This window comes from Rhopalosiphum padi, chromosome 3 (genome assembly GCF_020882245.1).
Source record: "Rhopalosiphum padi isolate XX-2018 chromosome 3, ASM2088224v1, whole genome shotgun sequence".
Lineage (NCBI taxonomy): Eukaryota > Metazoa > Arthropoda > Insecta > Hemiptera > Aphididae > Rhopalosiphum > Rhopalosiphum padi.
The window spans coordinates 68,844,068-68,863,810 of record NC_083599.1 but is presented as its reverse complement, the minus strand read 5'-3'; the positions used below and the strand labels follow the sequence as shown (position 1 = coordinate 68,863,810).

Below are 19,743 nucleotides of genomic sequence, written 5' to 3'. Positions count from 1 at the left end.
ATAAATCTAACATACAAACACACCCATATTTTACTTAAAACTATCAAGTAGAAGCCTGCAGGCATGGAATAGATTACAAAAAATAAAGCAAGGCACGTTACAATCGTTATCGATCTGACAACAACTATATTATACTTATCAATTATCGAAGATGTTGAAGAACCGAAGAGAAATAACCGACGTGGACAAGTAGTAAGAGAACCAAGTGTCCCGTCAACTACGAAATCAACCGACAGATTATCTAAATGAAGTACCTACAAGTACCGCTGAGAACGGCACTGGCGCACTGTCGTCGAAAAATCTGAGAGTTTTACAACTAGCAAGCGAGTCAATCCTCAGAAAGTATCCAGTAACATGGTCAATAGTTCTCCTACTGATATACCATCTGCGACAATTATTTCCGTATCGACCAGTGAACTCACCGTCACGGCTAACGGATACGCGTTCTGCCCAGCGCCATGACACGCGGTTTCGCGTTGCTATACCATCTTGACTCACCAATTATAAAAAGCCTTTCTCAAGACCAACCGACTGTAAGACGTAGTCTGGACAACCTGCTCTGACCCCCCACTGTCGACGCACAAGACGGTCCTGTAGTACTCCTATAGTAGTACTAGTCGTTCGATAACACGATAGCCGTCACTTGACTGAGTGCTCACTATCGTGAATCTTCCTTCGCCCCCACCTATATACGACACATTCCGTACGGGTTAGTGCACGCCCCACTGGCGTTGCAATCCGGGACCATCGTCCGCACACGACCGATTGAAAATGTTTCGCCGGCCGGGTAGCGACCTCATTCTCCTCATATATTTAATGACACGATAAACAACGATGATCATAAGTTAGCACATCGGCAATACTTATTTTATACAGAGCATAACTATTGCTGTTAAAAAAAACATTCAAACCGTTTCGGTAAGTCGATATATTATATTTTTTTTTATAATATATAGGATGCCCTTATTTTTTTCGAGAAAGAAAGAATGAACTTTAAATTATAATAATATTATTAACATTATATATCAGTAAATGAAATAATTTCGTTCTGCAAGGCTAGCAATGGAAAATACAGTGATTTATCGGTTTTTTAAAACATTAGTTATATTTATCATAGTATTATATATATATGCATATCAAAACGAGATACTTGGAAAATCCATAAGAGAATATTCGTAATTTGAATTAATATGACTAAAATAAAATAAAATAAAAGTTTAAAAAGTACTTAACCAAACCATTTGATCGTGTTAAATTTTCCTTAATATTTTATTTACTAGAATTTGACTCAATTTAAGATCATACATAAATTATAAGACTTCAACTCGAGTATATAAGTATGTTAAATATCATTAAAAATGCATTAAGAATGTGTATAAAAAGAATAACTAGTTGCTATTTTATATTTTATGCGACGTGCTAATAATAAAAAAAAAAATTGTCCTCACCTACTTTTTTCTTAAAACAATTAGGTACTTGATACTTTTTTCACATATCCAAAAATGTTTTCATATTTTTATTGAACGTGCAACTGGAGGATATTTTTTATTTTTTATTTTTAAGCATATATTTTAGTTCTTGATAAGTGAAAAATTTCAAACCTATCACTTATGTCTTATGTATTTATAAATATCATTTTTATCTTAAAATATAGTTTGAGAACTATACATATTTCATATATTAAACTATAAAACTACAGATTAAATAAATATAATATATTAAATTTATCAAAGATTATAAAGGAGCTTTAAATAACTTCCTATTTAGTGGATATAATATTTATAAATAAATCTGTAGATTTAGTTAAAGAAATCAGTTAGTTAATTATACAAAAGGAAAATACATTAAACAACGCACCTATATAAATTTTAAGTATTAAATCTAATATACGATGATTTTTTAGTCATTTTATAGCTTGGATTGGTCAATGGTGTCAAAGAAGAATTATTGTCAACGAGAAAATTGAAATTAATACGAAGAAAATTATTGAAATTATTATATTGGATTTACAGTGGTTTGTTTTATAAAATTAAGTTGAAGGTTTGGTTTATGTATTAATGATGGGAAAGTAAATAAGTTTTTATTTTAGTAGAGTAATGATACTTTTAATTTATTTCAACATTCACTTTACTCAATTTTGTTTTTGTGAATCTGCTATAACTATAACATGTAAACACGAGAATAGATTTTTCATATTATATAATATCGACTAAGTTGTTATACTTCAACAAATTTTAAATATTTAAATAAACGGAAAAAATACGTCAGATAGGTGCTGAAGAGGCTTATTCTACGATGAATATTGAATACATATTATACAGAATAATCTAAATTAAATTTTTATTTAAATTACAAAGATAAATTAAATTCTTTTATATACTATAGACGAATGGAATCAAATTAATTTGTAGTGATGTAAAAATATTTAATGAGCTGGGCGATCTATTTGTTAGTTTATAAATTGTATATTTTATTGTTCATTATTATGAATTTATAAAATGGTTTATTCGTATACTGTATCTACTTAAAAAAAAATGTAATTACTAATTTTTGTACTTAATTATTAAGATAAAACACAGAATTCCGTTTAAATTATTTAAATTTTATTTAATGTTAAAAGACATTACCGCTACAGCTATAAAAACAAAACTATTTATAAATTAATGCAATTTAATTACCTATTTGGTTTCTGGAATTTTTATTTTTTACGCTATCTAAGCTAAATAATTAATATTTAAGATTTTTAGAAATTTAATAACTAAAAGCGAGATCCTCTTAATGATTAAAAAATCGTTTCGTTGAAATTTAAAAAAATATATATTATATTCTAGGTTCACGGTTCCGTTTTTACACTAGGTTTTATTACGAGCCAATGCTCTTGGGCAGCAGCTAACGTTAATCGCTCGGTACATATTATATTATATAAACTTTTATACTAATTAATATGAGTACATTATAATACAATAATATGGGCTTAGAATAAACCCATTACAAACGCTCGGATTGATTGTTTTATATTAATATATTTTGAATCACTTACCTGAATAGTAAAAGATTTAACACGACGAGAGATATGCATGGGCCGGTGTGCACGAAGATCACGCGGAACGCATAGTACAGCGTGAAGTATACGTCTAGTGTGACCCAATGTTCAACCCAATATGCGTGCTTCATCTTAAATTTAAAAAAACAAACAAAAAAAAACATATATATATATATTTATATTATTGAGTTTAGCTAATTTTTAATAATATGTTCAACGCGTGAAGATGCACAGTGCACACTGTATTCGAAATACACAAATAATCGTGTACTTGTTGTATAATCTTCGGTTGCAGTTAATGCGAACTATATTGTAATAGACAGGGATATTTGCATGCCTATAATACCGATGGATGGTGGAATGGTGATATACTAATGGAATCTATCTAATAAATTTACTGCTCATTTACCTCTACATTTAATTAATAGAAATATTAATACGAATTTCGAAATAACCGTTTGGGTGAAATAAAAATAGCAAAACCAATCTAATAATATTTATATTAGTAGGTAAACGTTTAATAAAATGAAATGAAAACTATTAATTTTAGTTTAAAATACCGTCAAAAGTATTTATTTGTAATTAACAATTTTACTTAATTTTACGCTTAAACCGCGAATAACAATATTAATTATTGCAATAGATATAATTAAAGATTTATATGATATAAAATTAATACGTTAATTGATTTATTTACAGTTTAAGTCAATGAATTTGGATAAAACTATTAATAAAATAATAAACATTTAATTCTACAATAATTTAATACATGACGAAAATGTCAAAATATTATTTTTCATAAGAATAAACGTAAAAAAAACAATAACAAGTTTTAAATTCTATAAATATAAACTTTAGCTACTATATAATACAATTTCAACACTTCAAAGATTGAACGTCTTATTGATAAAATTGAATCAGTCGTCGCGCGGGTCTGTAAGTACAATATTGCGTTCACGGTAAATAGCGGAAACGATGGAATGTATGCGGTTTTTTTTTTTTAACTTTGATAAAACGTTTTTTTTATAGCTAAATCTATTTAACACTTTTTAGAAGATGTTTTTTTAAACCTTAAATACGAGGTAAGTACATGATATTATTACTTTTATTAAATCGTTTATACTCAATCTGACGTAATGTGATATGAGCTAAGCCTTTGTTTTATAATATTATATATTTGTTAAGCTGTATAACGTTTTCCACGTTTTCTGAACTCAGTGAAGTATCGTCCGACAGATGGTTTATTATTTGATTATTATCGTATGGTTAGGACGGTATAAGGTTAAGTTATTGCAGATGTATATTATTGTTAAGCCCAAATAATACACACGAGTGGCTATAATGCAAAATTAATATTTGCGTGTATAATATTCACTATCGGAACGTTGTAGAAATGACGCAAGGAATTTCCAAAAAAATTATGGGTAGGTATAGGTACCAACTAAAGCCGTTTTGGTTCAATAGCACGAACAGTCTAAAGATCACCGAAATATAATACTCCTCGTGACGTTGCAGAAAATTTATAAGTCACGTCTGGTTTTTATCGTCACTAGGTCAAAATATTTGATAGGTGTTTTGATGAAGTTATCAAACTATTATGTCCTAAGAATATCTGAAAAATGGTCCGTGAAAAAATGTCTGTTGTATTTGGCGAGTATGAATTATTATTGCGAAGGAGACCTGCAGTGTTCATGTAGTTATGATGGAGTTTCAAGTTAAGATTTTAAACACGAAATAATCATATATTTTATCTAATTAAATATACCACTTGGAGTTTTAGCAAAAATCGCTTTTACCGTTCTTGCCGTATTCTTGAAATATTCTTGTCAATATTAACATACTGGATTGTGTTTGTTTAATATATGTACTCGAGTGGTTTAATTGTCTACTGCAGGAATTCACCGTTGTATATTATGTATAAAGCATAAACACGTTAAACATTTGAGAATCACAAATGACTCCGAAAACTCAATAATTATATTGTTTTATGTAAAATATATAATAGGCACCTATATAAATACATGTCTGTTTGTTATTTGTGTGCACACAAGAAATGAATTATTTAAATTTTAGAACGTTAAAATATAAACAAGTGTATGATCTATAATATATATAAAGTTTATTTTAGTAACATTTACTCGTATTTACCAATATAACTTCGTTTTAAAGTTTTTGAATTTTGTCACAGTTAATAGTTGTTTGTGGAAAATCTTATATCCGTTCGCTTAATATTTACACTGTACCTACCTATTATCCAGTAATAATGGCGTTTTACTTATTATTAATAATGTATTAAACCAAAGAAAAATGTACGAAAACCGTGTGTGTCGTTGTAAAAGAAAACATTTTAAGTGTTTGAACAGTTTTGACATCGAGTTTATAGTTTATGATAATGTGTTACAAGTTTATGCACAAGTACTTTCTTCCGAGAGTAGGTCGATGGCAACTGAATTTAATCAAACAAAGTTTACAATAAACTTGATAAACATTCCAAAGTAAAATTGGTGAGATATTTGCTTTACATGACTACGATATATTATTATAACGTCTCCATAATTCAACCATCGAGTAACTCTCTGCTGAATTAAAATTAAAGTAACCTGCCCCCCACACACACCCACGCACACGCGTGTATATATTCATACAATTTGCTACGAAAATTAAATATTGCAAAAAGCACAACGGCCTTATCGAAAATATTCCACTATGAATAATAATTAAGATTTAAAATATAAATTAATAATTAATATTTTGTTGTAAAACATTTTCATAGTGCTGTTAGTCTTTTTTAATACGATTTTTTAACCCAGAATTGACTGTAACAAAGATCTTTAATACATTAATAAAAATATTCTTACGAGGTATAATTTATCAATATTATATTTTTTCACAATAATAAAAAAAAATAAAAAAAAATAATAGCATTTTAAAATACATAAAATGTTTCTTATATATTGTTTGGCAAATATAAGCTACGCGAGTAAGAGTTTCAAAAAATGTTATTGTTATAATACAATATTTTAGAATCTTCGTACACCAGTGACAGTATTTGTAGAATATTTAAGTAAGATTGACATTTAAATAAAATTACATCCTATCTAATAAAATGGTACATTTCAGAAGTTACGAGAGGTATAATAGGTACAATATAATAAATTGCTATAACATAACTTATACATTTATTAACAATTTAAAATTTAATTAATAAAAGTTGGAACGTTTAAGATATAAAATAAGTTACTGGGGTAAGTTAATTAAAAAAAAAAAAAATGAATTTATCTAAAAAATATGATTGCGATGGTATATAATTAGTTCGAGCAACATTTTTTATAATATATAGATTGTTGTTTTTTAAATTATATTTCAACTGTAAACAAATGATTACACATATATTTTTTTATACACATTTAATGTCTTCCAAAAAGTCATACGTCACATCACCGAAAAAGGAAAGTTTCTACTATGTTTTTGTGATAAACTATGGTGTCGAAACAAATACGTGAGAAAATGCTGTCGAGAAAACTGAATGATTACAACTTGTGGTTGACTTAAACATACTCAAAACTCTTGCTTGAAAACAAAACTTTTTCGATTACTTTTAAAATAGCTTTCAGCGTTGAAGAAATCCCATCAGTGAGTGATTTAAAATATGTTAGATGGCGTTAATTTATTATTATTTATATGTTATTTCGTTATTTGTTTTTAGGAAAACTCGTCTCTAAACGTCTGAAAATTATTTACCGCCAATGGTAGGTTACTAGAGCTAATAGACTATATTTTCCGTTTAATTGTTTTATAAAATAAATATTTGAGCTGATCATAAGTATTTAACGATTATTTCAATTTAAGAGTACAGTGAATATGAATTTGTTGGATGCAAACTGAATAGATGTTGATAATCTGTTATTTAAGCACTTTTAAAAACTTGTATCCTTTTGTTAAGCTTATAGCTTTTATTGGATATTTCTTCAAGTTTTACTTAGAATTTAATATAATTTTCTCGAGACTTTATGTACTAAATCCTCGCTAAATAACGGATATTAAAAGTTTCAAAAACTTAGATATTGGGACTTAAAAACTATGGTAAAATATATTTCAAGTCGTCGCCTACCGCACGATGAGCTGCCCATAAAAATGATTATATAATATTGTTTAATATTTTAGCATAATAATTCCATTTTTAAAACTTTTACACACTCAACGAAAGGATGGTTCCATTTATACACTAAAAACTCTGTTTTAATCTGATGCCATGCACCTACTGGCAAAAAAAGGTTAGCAAAAAACTGTAATTATTTATAGTAAACATTCAGCTGGGCTCACATACACTCATTTCAATTGATTATGCCATATATATGTTTTTTTTTCAAACAAAAGTAGAATTTTGAATGCATTAATAGTGGAAAGATTTACACAACGGTCATAAATAAAAGGACAAATTATGCGTAAGGGTGTACCTCACGAGCAGACCATTTCAGTATCTGTTCAAACAACGATGAATGCATATAAATAGTATTGTTTTTTCTTCACAAAATCGGAGGGGAATAATAATAATATAATAATAATAATAATAATATATTCTGATTCACGCGTGATATATTGTAAACAATTTTTTGTTTTTAGATTTTCAGGAAAAGAGATTTAGTTTTTAAATTAAAAATTATCATGTTATACTGAATTGTAATGGGATCGTTTTATTTTTGAAAAGTTCATTGATAATTGATTAATAATTTAATAGGTACTATAGACAAATTATAAATTAAGTATACTTAATACCTACTATACCTGGTATACATTTATGTCGTAAACTATTTTATTGCTGGGATCTAGAATTAATTTGCTTTTCCAAAATTCATTTTTGCGTGCTTATAAGATAATAATTGAAGTAGTTAACTGATCCGACAATTATTTGAAAAATATAATATTATGGATTTTAAATTGTTTTTATAATTATTTGTTAGTATAAATAATAATAATTTTTTGTTATTCAGTATAATAACATAATGTACCTAGGTCCAATGTAAATATCACTCTATTTACAAACAATTGTAAGTATATTGTAAGTTGTTTTGAAAAGTGGTTATATCTAGTTACCATAACCTGTTATTATGCTAAACCAAACGAACTGATATGAAAATGTTATTAAATAATTATGAATTTATATACATAATATGAGTTAATATATTATATAGAAATTTTTTTATGGAAATTTTTAGCCATAATTTAAGCGATTTTAAACACAGTTTTTTGTTTTTAATTATATCATAAAATGTAACAAATATGCCAACTAACAATTTTTTTTTCTTTCTTTTTCAATAATAAATACTCAAACATTATAACGTCGAGATTAATAACTTACTGCAAAACTACATTTTTTGACACCAATAGTGCAACTAACTTTTCCCGAGTATTGTTTGTGTTGTACTTATTATTTATACTTTAAAGTTTTGAAAAAGCTTTTTTGACAGAATAATTTGTGCTTCGAATAGTTGAATATATATCTTCAGAGAAATGTGCACTTAAAGAAGAACACCGATTAATAAATATATATTTTTTTAAACAGTTTTTGAAACACTAAAACGTACACTAAAAAAAGGTTGATTATCAGCTTAAAATAAAAATAGAAAAGAAATAAAAAAAAAAAACCCGAACTGAACTATTTCATAACTCAGAGACAACCATCAACCAACATAATTTGAAGTCAAAAGAATAATATTGTGAATATTTAGATTAATGTATGACTTATAGCCCATGTATTGGCTGTGACGGCTGTGTCAGTGTGTGTCGACAATTATTGAAACAAGTGATCCTGTAATAACAAATATATATACCAGGAGTGCTATTTTCAATTATTTGCTCTTCTGTAGATTAAAATAATTTATCAATTATTATTATGGTGGAGTTTTAAATTTAAAACGTATCGCTATCCATCTGTTTAAAGTATGATTGTGAATTTTTTTATGACCAACAACGAATTTATTCTTTGGTTTTCTTATATTTATTATACGATCTTAGATATCTAGAAGATATAGTTTTATTTCCAAAAGAATCATAATATATAATATAATATACGTAGATAAAATAATGAAACGCCAAATAGAATATAGTGACCTAGAGTGAAAATGATTCTCATTCCGATCGCATCGCCGTAGAATAGCGATGTGTTGCACAAAACTACATTTTAACACAATAATAAATTATCGTATTCGAAAAACGATTTTGATCAGAGCTGTTTTTTAAAACAAAAGCCTGAAGACATTTCATCAAAAACTGTCAATACTCAATAGACGTCAGTATAGTTTTTCTTTAAAATCAAAAAAATGACTGTTTTTGTATCGTACCGTCCGATAATATTTCTATTTTTTTTTTTACGGAAAACTACACGAAAGTCTTAAAGTTTTTTTTTATTCCTAAAAAATGTCAACAAAAAAATAATACGATTGTCAAACAAATACGTTCTGATAAATTTACATAGAATTTGAAATAACTAGAATGGAAATAGTAAAGTATTATCTCTCCAATGTCCATATCATATAATAACAAACTATGATAAGTAATATTATATAAAACTACGTCGTAAAAAAAATATTTTGCTAGATAAATACAAGACGTATGATATTTATGTATATAAAAAAATTAAGTGTTGAGCCGTTAGGTAAAATGTTAAATTTAGATCGACTATTTCAGATGCAATGCATTATAAATAGTCGAGTTAAAAATTTATAGTATAATAGTATATAATATTATTTAGTATGGTTTTCTATAAAATTGTTAGTGTTATTTTGTCTTGATGTCATTATATAGCTATCCATTTATTTTTGCTATATTCGTTGATAAATTGTATTTTAACAAATAATTATGAAACTAAATAATATTATGTTCATCATTTAATTATCATTGTAAGATTAAATTCCTTTATTAGAGTTTAATTGATTACCTACAATTTATTTTGCTATTACAACTACTATTATGTGCGTTATTCGGTACGAACTTGTTTTGTTTTGTTTTTTTAAAGCCTGATAAGCTTATAAGCTACGGTGATAAATCGTTGTCCTGATGTACCGAACCAAACTTTATCGATAATCACTAATCATCAATCATATAATATTATTGATAAAATAACCTATGTAGGTACCTACTTTTATGTTGATCAAAAAGTAGGTATACTAAATTAGAACGTCGTTACATAAATGACATTTCTGTGATTATATCATGTGATAAATCGATTATGCATTTTATTATTACTATAACATATTGATAATTCGATTTCAAAAGCATACATATTATTTGATATTAAGGAAAAGTGTACAATAGAAACATAAACATACACTATTATCATCATTAATTGTTGACATTTTACAAACTAAAATTAAAATTCAATTGTGTCAATTATTGACTAACGATACATTTTAATTCACAAAATTTTCGGTACATGAACTATATTTCAAAAATATAGTTGATTATTTGAATTTTAAATTGACCCCTTAAAATCTACCATTTTTTATTAATTTAAATTTATACTAAATTATATTATTAGAAATGACTTTGAAACACTTCAGTTGTAATAATTTATCTCAGTCCAATCGTGATTTCGATGTCGGAAATTTGAAATAGAATATTTATATTAAAAAAATTAAATAGTTATTTTTGAAAAAATAAATTCAAAAACCATTACAAACTACCTCTACATTAAGCCTTTATAAAATGTTACTGGGTACAACAGTAGTATCACTCTGTTTATATAATCTCTCGATTATAAAGAGAAAGTATTTTTAATTTTAATAAGAAGGCGACCGTAGTATTGTAACTTTTTTTATTGAGAATAATCGAAGAAACTTTTAGCTGTATTATATTTATATGTGTGTCTCTGTTTCTTTTGTGAAATTATTGTACATAAACTTTTTTTTATCATAGTTTTTGTATCGATTGTAAACTAAAAACATATGATACTTCGTCATTGTCAGAATGGCAACGATTTTTATTCTGCTCAGAAAAACTGTGAAAACTGAGGAAAAACAATGTAAGCACATTTGAACATTTTAGTAAGTTGTCCACAACAGTTGCATCATTTTTGAGATTAAAAATGTTTTTTATGGTGATATTACATTTTTGATGTCTGATATAATATTATTATTGAGTATAGAAAGGAAATACAATTATTGAACTCAAGTTATGTGACAACTATAATATTAAGATTTTAGATTTTCAAAAGTAGGGTAATGGGTTTTATTGTAAGGATAAATTAATTAAATGTATTTTAACCGTTATTAAAACTTAAAAGTCATATAAAATCGTCTTAAATATGGATCAAGGCATAAAAATTCCTTAACTACTTAGATATTGAGTATTTTACATTTTTTTATTGCTAGGGTCCTCAAAATAAAAGAAGATTTGCCCTAGGCATCTGAAAGTCTAAATCTAGCGCTGATACGTCATAAATTCATAAGGGACGAATGCATATTGAATATAGTAGACTATATAGTTCGACAATGTTAAATTTCAATGTTTCAAATATAGTATATATATTATATATATTTTTGGCTGTCCTCGTAATTCGTATATTTCGTTGCACCTTAAAATAATGCTTTTTATGTGATTAAAATTTAATTCAATATTGATTATTTAATACTCGTAGTCCGCAGACGACACAGTGTTCCTTTTACACCTTTATGTGCGTATTTACCTTTTATTTTTAATTTTTAATTCGATTGTTAATTAACTTATATAGACTTAGAAATATATTCAAAATCTTCTTCGCCCAAATAACCCGAATTTGCCAAAAAAAAAAAAAAAAAATAATACACAATGCTACATCATTGTATCTCGGTTTTAGTTTACCAATCATTTCACTGGTAAATCGTTAATTTATCTATTTTAAAATTAACTAAAAAACGGAAGTTAATACAATATTTAAAATTTTTCTAGCTGTATTAAATTTGACTTTGCCATGGAAAAAGTTTTACCATTTTTTGTATTAAATTTAAATTTTATTTTCATGGGCAGAAGGCACCACTGATATATTCCTATTTTATCGCTCAATATTTCGTGGACAAGAATCGGGTTCATAAAACTATGTTTATAACTTGCTCCGTAGCGTGCTCTTTCGTTAAAAAAAATTCTCAAGACAATCTATCCGAGTCACTTGGATCAAGTGGTTCCCAAGATTATTCGCATCGAATAACATGTGTTATTTTCAAATTTATATATTATACAGATATTCTACGTATAATAGGAAAATACTTACTCCCCTCAAAATCTCCATCCTCCAGAATCTCTTGTCTTATCATTCGAAATAGAATTGTATTATTTAATTTAACGTATAGTTGGCGAGGGGAAGGGGTAACCTTTGTTTTATTGTAATCGCCCACATGAAGATAATACCACCAATCATGGTGTACTTATCGATGGTGTTGAATAGTCGAAATTTAAATACTACATTAATCGCGTGCAGCAGCCATCACACTAAGTCTAGCACGTCATACGGATTATCAGAATGGCATATGTATAAAATATCTACTCATCATATTATAAAATATTTATTTTTATAATATCTAGGCTGTTAAAAAAATGAGTAATAAAATATTGAATGTATAATAACTCTACATATAGTATACTAAAAACGGACGAAGATTTAAGTGTTTTATATAATATATTTATATTATATCGAATAAAGTTATAAAAGAACAAAAAATCAACCCAAAAAACGACTAACAACTAAATCGATATCTCAATATAAATATGAAGTGTTTTTTTTCAAGCTGCCGTTCGTCTATAATATCATAATGTCACCTCTAATTGAATGTTTTGCAAGTTTGTGGTACACAATTGTTTTGGGAGGTTGATAACAGGTAAGGTATCTAACATGATAATATAGAGGACAATAAATTAAAAGATAAGCCGTGAACGTTTACATTATATTATGTATTAATACCTATATTTTTACAAATATGTTTTCATTTTCCGTGCTACATAGTTGTCAGAATTAATTTAAATTCAGTATTGCACGTGCTCTGATATCTTATAATAATAATAATAATAATAATATTTATGAGTACCATAACCTTAGACTACACATAAAAAATTCAGCATGTTACTAAACGCTCACACACTCTATAATATTTCTACTAACTATCTACGTGGATAATATATTAATATCCCAGAATATAATGAGTGAAAGTAGTTAGTTATTAATAATAATCTAACCTAACCCAACAGCACTGTATGTAAGCGAGGGTAGGCCTGGCATGGAATGGTGATTATTAGATTACACCAGTCCCAGACATAAGAATTATAATGATTGTGTAATAATGACAGTAAAACGCATTTCGCATATAATTAAACGCGACGCGTATATAGAAGAAACTACGCAGTAGCTGAACAGATAACGCAGCTGCGATTTGCAAGGATCCAAGAGATTAGGTTCGGGGACGATCATTACATTTACGTCCAAATCCTGAAATGTGTAATAGCGTGAGAACATAGTGACGACGCATAATATAGGCCAGAAGGGACACGAGAAGTAGGACGGGGGAAACCTACTATATAAGGGGGCTCCGGAGAGGACTCCGTAAGACGTGATTTTACCAGAATTGTAGCGCGAGCACCTTCACGCCAGTCTACATCAGAATACAATATTGGAATCTGGACTTGGTCTAATTTTCTTATTGAAAAACACTGAAATATTTTCGTCATTTTATTTTTTCGACTGCATCTCCACTTATTCAATGCTTAGTTGATTGACCCACTACAGTATTATCTACGTCGGACACACAGCGCAACGCATCAAGGCAAAAAATAAAACAACGCACTATAATATAAGTGTATTATGTGTGTTGTACGTAGGGTTTTAAAATTTCATGAAATTTATTTTCTTGAAATATTTCATTGCAATGAAAAATAAAATATAAATTATTATATCTTAAAGTTTATTAACACGTCAACTTGCAAGTGAACATTTTCAAAAGTTGGTTTATTGTGTGAAACAAAGAAAATATGTATATTAAAAAATAATAATAATAATAACCAATAAGGATCCAATTAATAATACAAGTAATAAATATAAAAAATGTATAGTGCATATTTTTGCATATTTACTATCAATATTTTCTGTATATAATCAATATATTATTTCTAATCAACTATAACCGAACACATTTAAAAAAAGAAAAAAATATTTTTCAAAATTTTAAAAAAAATTTTAAAAAAAATATTTCAAAAAGAGTGAAATTTAGAACCCTAGTTGTACGTATAATATGATTATAATAATATAATGCACACAAGTGTTAAACGGATATGTTTTATAGTTTTATACTATGTAAATTGCACAGTGAGAGTACATACTATTATAAATGCTTGAGCCTTAAATTGTCGTTTTATTCTCGGTACGATATGTCTGTTAAGATTAAATTAACAAAATATGATATCTATAAATTTAAATAAGTGGGAAAGTAGGTAACCATTCTACTGATCAGCAAGAGTCGAGTGCATCTCGTCATGGGTAAGGAACTATTACAGACGAATGACGAGTATATTTGAATTCAATGATAAATCATTGTATACGATGAAAATCGTTTCTGAACGAAGGTGGTTACCAAACAGTTATATTAATAATTATATTAAAATTTTAATAAATTCTCGTATTTATTTTTTGGTTTTTCTTGATTATTTTAAATTTCGACTTTCTAAAAGTACCAACTAAATCTAATTTTCTATAAGAAACTTCCATAAAAGTTGATGGCAAAAGCGCTTTTTATATTATAAAAAATGTCTACGAACATACACATAATTGTAAAATCAATACATTCATCACTACACTCAAAATCTATTACAATCTTCTGAAAATATAATGTACCTTCAAATTCCACAAATTCCAATATATTTATTTTAAGTATTTTTTTATTACGTTATTTTTCGATGACACATAAATGTATCTTATTTGATATACAATTATATATAGCCAAATAATTATCGCCAATATTGATAAGCGACGAATTGTTGTGAGACAAAATTATCACGACGAAATTACGGTATCTACACCTATATTATTAACTATTATATATTATTATCTTGTAATCATTAAAATGTATTCATCGTTGAAAGTGTAAATTTAAGAATTATTGTGATAGTGCTTTTGGATACAAAATAAAATATTTTTTTATGAAAAACATAGTTGTTTAAAAAGAAAATTAATATTCATATTATAGTTGGCTGTTCACCATTGTTAATGGTGCGACAACAACCGCGTAATGATGATGAATATTCCTTCGGGTGAATAATAATAAACAAGTTTTAAATACACAGGCTAGTCCATAATTAAATAAATTATTAAATAATTATTTAATCATGGGCTAGGCCGAACGATTATTAAATACATTATTAAAACCAAAATATGAACAGTTGTCAATTTATCTAATGTGAAACTGGCGTTGGGTGACAAAGAGAAGTCTAAAAACGGTAAAAAAATTCATCGACAAATCGTCAAAAAACAAACGTACGCGGTTGGAAAATTGTCCACAACTATCGAAAACGTCCAACTAATGCACGCGAAACCGAAAATGCAACAGAAAGCACTGAGTGCTACTAAAGGGACCGTTATTAAAAATCAATTACACAATCGGTCGTGAAGAAATCGTTAACTCAAAAAGCGTTGACTTTGACCTGTGACCACTGAACAAACACCTATTAATCGTCAAAAGGCTCGGCCTATCAAGAAGCGTCTGGTAATGAAAAAACCGAATTCTTCGACCATCGATAAGACCGAGCCGAAGACAACAACGACGGCGATCACGATGCTGAAAATCTCAACGGCATCGCACCGACTGGAGGATTTTCATCAGTTTTGAGTGTTTCGACATCTTCGGCTCAATGGTCACAGCCAACGATTTTTGCGCTTTTTGAAAAAAATTATATTTTTTAAGTTTTTTTTATTTATTTGAAATTTGAATGATAAAGTACATTTTAAATTTATATTCTGATGCAAAATATTTTTCAAAGTATGTGAAACAAATAAATCGAAATTTAGACGAGTGGTTAATAAGTTCTAAAAAAAAGTTTCAAAAATTCTTAAGTACCTATAAAAAAGCTATATAAAATAATATTATACAATTTAAATATAGTTTTGTCAGTTTTGAGAAAATATATTATTATGTAAATCCAATAAAAAGTAATAAGTTAAAATAATATATCATCATAATAATATGTGCTAATATTTAAGCTGTTAATTTGGTTAATAATAACAATAATACAATTGCATAATATAAATATAGATAAATTATTTATATTCACTTTTGTTTATAAATATGTATATATCTAAGCATCTTAATTTAAAAAATATTTTTAACATTTTATGCTAATATAAGTATATTATGTACAAGTCTTTACGGTTACTTTTCATGAATAGGTATTGAAGCAAAAAAAAAAAAAAGGTGGACAAGTGGGTATAAATGCTTTGGGCTTTGCTGTATAGTAGCGAGATGGAGAGTAGGTTGGTCACTATAGTGAATGTGTTAAATTTGAATGCAATGATAGGTATCATTGAATACGTAAAACGATTCTGAACGGAGATGATTTGCCAGTCAATGATAATTAGTAGGAAATATTATATATATATATTTTATTAATTATTAAATTGTAATACATCGTTATTTTACGCGATTTCGTAAAGGAAAACTTATGGATAACCTTGTATTGGGTTTTTAACATTAGATATAAATCACAACAATTTTATGAATTTTCAACATCAAAATTCCTTGCAAATTTTCACGATTTTGATATATTTCGTAAACATTTGAACTTTAAATGTTTATTATAAACAAAAATTGTGATTTTTGATTTTTTTTTTACTACGATAATTACAACTTATAATAAACCTTGTACTTATTACATTTTAAAGATTTTTTGGATAGTCAATTTTTTTTTATAGTAATTTAAAAAAAAAACTTAGAAAAAAATAGTTAATTTACATTTATTTGTGTTTGCGGGCCATTCAGAACTACAGTGGTCTACTGAATAAGCTGTAAATGGTTATTTTTTCAACTTGATAGGCTCTATTACTGCTATTAAATAAGATAAATACTGGTTTAAATGTTGTCAAGTTTTATCTGATTATTATTTGTTTTCTTCATTCCATCACACTTGTCGGCTATTAAATAATAATATGTGTCTACGTATAAGAACAATAATAATAATAATAAAATAATTATAATGATTATATTATTGTGGAAGATGTATTTTATATTAATAGTAATTTCTTATAATTAATTCGTAATATTATGTTTTTAATATAGGTGGGTAATAAATTAAACTACTTGAAAGTTTGAAGTAATTTTACTGTCTAAAAATGCAATGAGATATCTAATTAATAAATTATGAATCATTGTAATATCAACTACCATTAGGAATTCAGTGTTCAAAATGTGAAAAACTAAATTAATTATGAATAAAACTTGTATTATATTTTTTCTTAATTTATTCTTCACGCAATAAAACTGATATCCAATAAATTTTAGCATTAAACCGTATAAATAAATAATTAATTAAAAAAAAAGCTCGTATTTATTCTTCTATTGTTGATTTAACAAAAAAATACCTTAACGTTGTTGATTTTGTATTTTTAAAATTATATAGAGAATGTATCTTAATTTTTTTCATTGTTACTTTTTATATTTATTATATTTTAATTAAACATTTCAATATTACGGTTTTATAATATTTTTTTATGATAAGCCGTCCATTATTTTACTTTAATATACCTGATCTAACACCTTCCAAAAATACATTATTGGGGTGTGGTTTTGTAAAATTATAGAATAAAGAAACTTATGACTTTTAATTAAAACATATTCTGATTTAGGTAAAACTGAAACTAAAATAATTATGTACAATACAATTTATATTTTATTGAGACCATAAATTTCAAAACTTTCAAAGTTTTATGTAAATTGGATGAAAAAAGGCTGAAATAAATGTCTGTCTTTTAATATTTAGCAGTTATACTCTTAAAATTAATAGAACTAAAAAAAAAAAAAATACTACAAGTATATTTTTGAATTGAATTAATAATTTATTTTAATCATTTCGAACTTCTAAACTTTTGAATATTATTTGTTGAATAATTTGTAAATTTCAATTTTAAAACTTAAATATTATTTAAATATATTTTAATTACAAAAATATACAACTATAAAAATATTCTATTTTTTCAGTATTGACCTTACGATATTTATCTTTTAATAATAAATTAATGGTTTATTACTATTAAATAAGTCAGTTTTGTATAAATATTATGTACTATAGGTAAATTTAAACATTTTATAGAAATGCAGAAAATCTGGGAAATTTGCGAACATAATTTTTTTTGTTATAAATACTATAAAATAAAATAAACATAAATGTTTATTTGAGACGTATATTGATTCATAAAGTTTTAAAAATGCTATAATTATTTATTATTTATTGTTGGAATCATAATAATATATTAGTAATATTCTATCACATTTAAACTAGACTTATATGTTTATCAAATTTTTTTATTGAATATATTTTGTTACATGTTTGTATCATGAATAACATAAGTAGAATAATTTTTTTAAATAAATAACTTCGTGATTAAATAGTAAAATATGTGCACATATGCTGCTATTTTTTTCTATGTATTACGCTGTGTTACAAAATGTATTCTGACAATAAGATTTATTTCATAGTTTATTTGAAAGACTATTATTTTTGTTAGTTTTGTAATGCATTTAATAAAATACGGTATTATAATATAAAGTACTATTTACTTAACATTTCTATGACAATTAGTTGCTACAATACAATCATTAAAATTATCGAGTTTGTAGTTAATGAAAAACAATACTTTTTGGAATGAAAAAATATAAATTCAAAGGTTCCTTATTATCTGTATTTAAACAAAAATTAAAATATATAGAAGTATAATAAATGTTATTCGTTTCAGATGATTGACAGATAAAGGTACCTATTCAAGCTGCATTATTAAATTAAACATCGAATTGTCAAGAAAAACAGTTAACGTTTCAGTTTGACATCTTTAAACAGATTATTCATATTTAAAATTTATAATACTGCGTGTAGAATTATGTATAATATATACATATTTATTTTTACATCATACTATTTTTGACATTTTACTTAAATATGAGAAATTATATGACAGATAACTTTGGGAGAAAATTGTATACTAATAATAAACAGTTTTTCTAAGTCATTATATATTCTCGAATACAATTTAAATACACAACATTTTTAGATATTTAAGATTAAAAGTTAATTTTTTTCCATGTTTGAATAAAATATGTATTTTTAAAATGTTTTATTATATATCATGTTTAACGAATTTGCACACGAATTATAATTTGTTTTGTAACACTTATTTTTTTATTCATTTTAAAATCAGAACTAATTTGTATTCAGTATGGGAATTACACATTCACATTTTGTTTATATTGAAAAATGTATATTATTATATGTTCTGTAGTTCTTGTCAATTAAAATATTCTGGATAATGCAAGACAATCATATAAATAACAGAAAAATAATATTTTTCGTCGAATGTGAAGAAATATTAAATTTTGTGATACATCAATTTAAACTTTTAATCCTTTCACAAACAAAGTTGATCTTTACTCACTAGAATTTACGTATATCTATATAATATTACGTCAAAAGTACTATGTAAA

The 19,743-nt window shown here is 26.1% G+C and overlaps 1 protein-coding gene across 2 annotated transcripts in view; it reads right to left on the bottom strand.

Moving 5' to 3' along the window:
* LOC132926417 (sex peptide receptor) overlaps window positions 1-19,743 on the bottom strand; it is a 222,115-nt gene that overhangs the window by 16,073 nt on the left and 186,299 nt on the right. For both annotated transcript variants that reach the window (XM_060990772.1, XM_060990773.1), the window contains one exon: window positions 3,041-3,174. In XM_060990772.1, coding sequence (XP_060846755.1) covers window positions 3,041-3,174 — 134 coding nt within the window. The remainder of the gene's footprint in view (window positions 1-3,040; window positions 3,175-19,743) is intronic.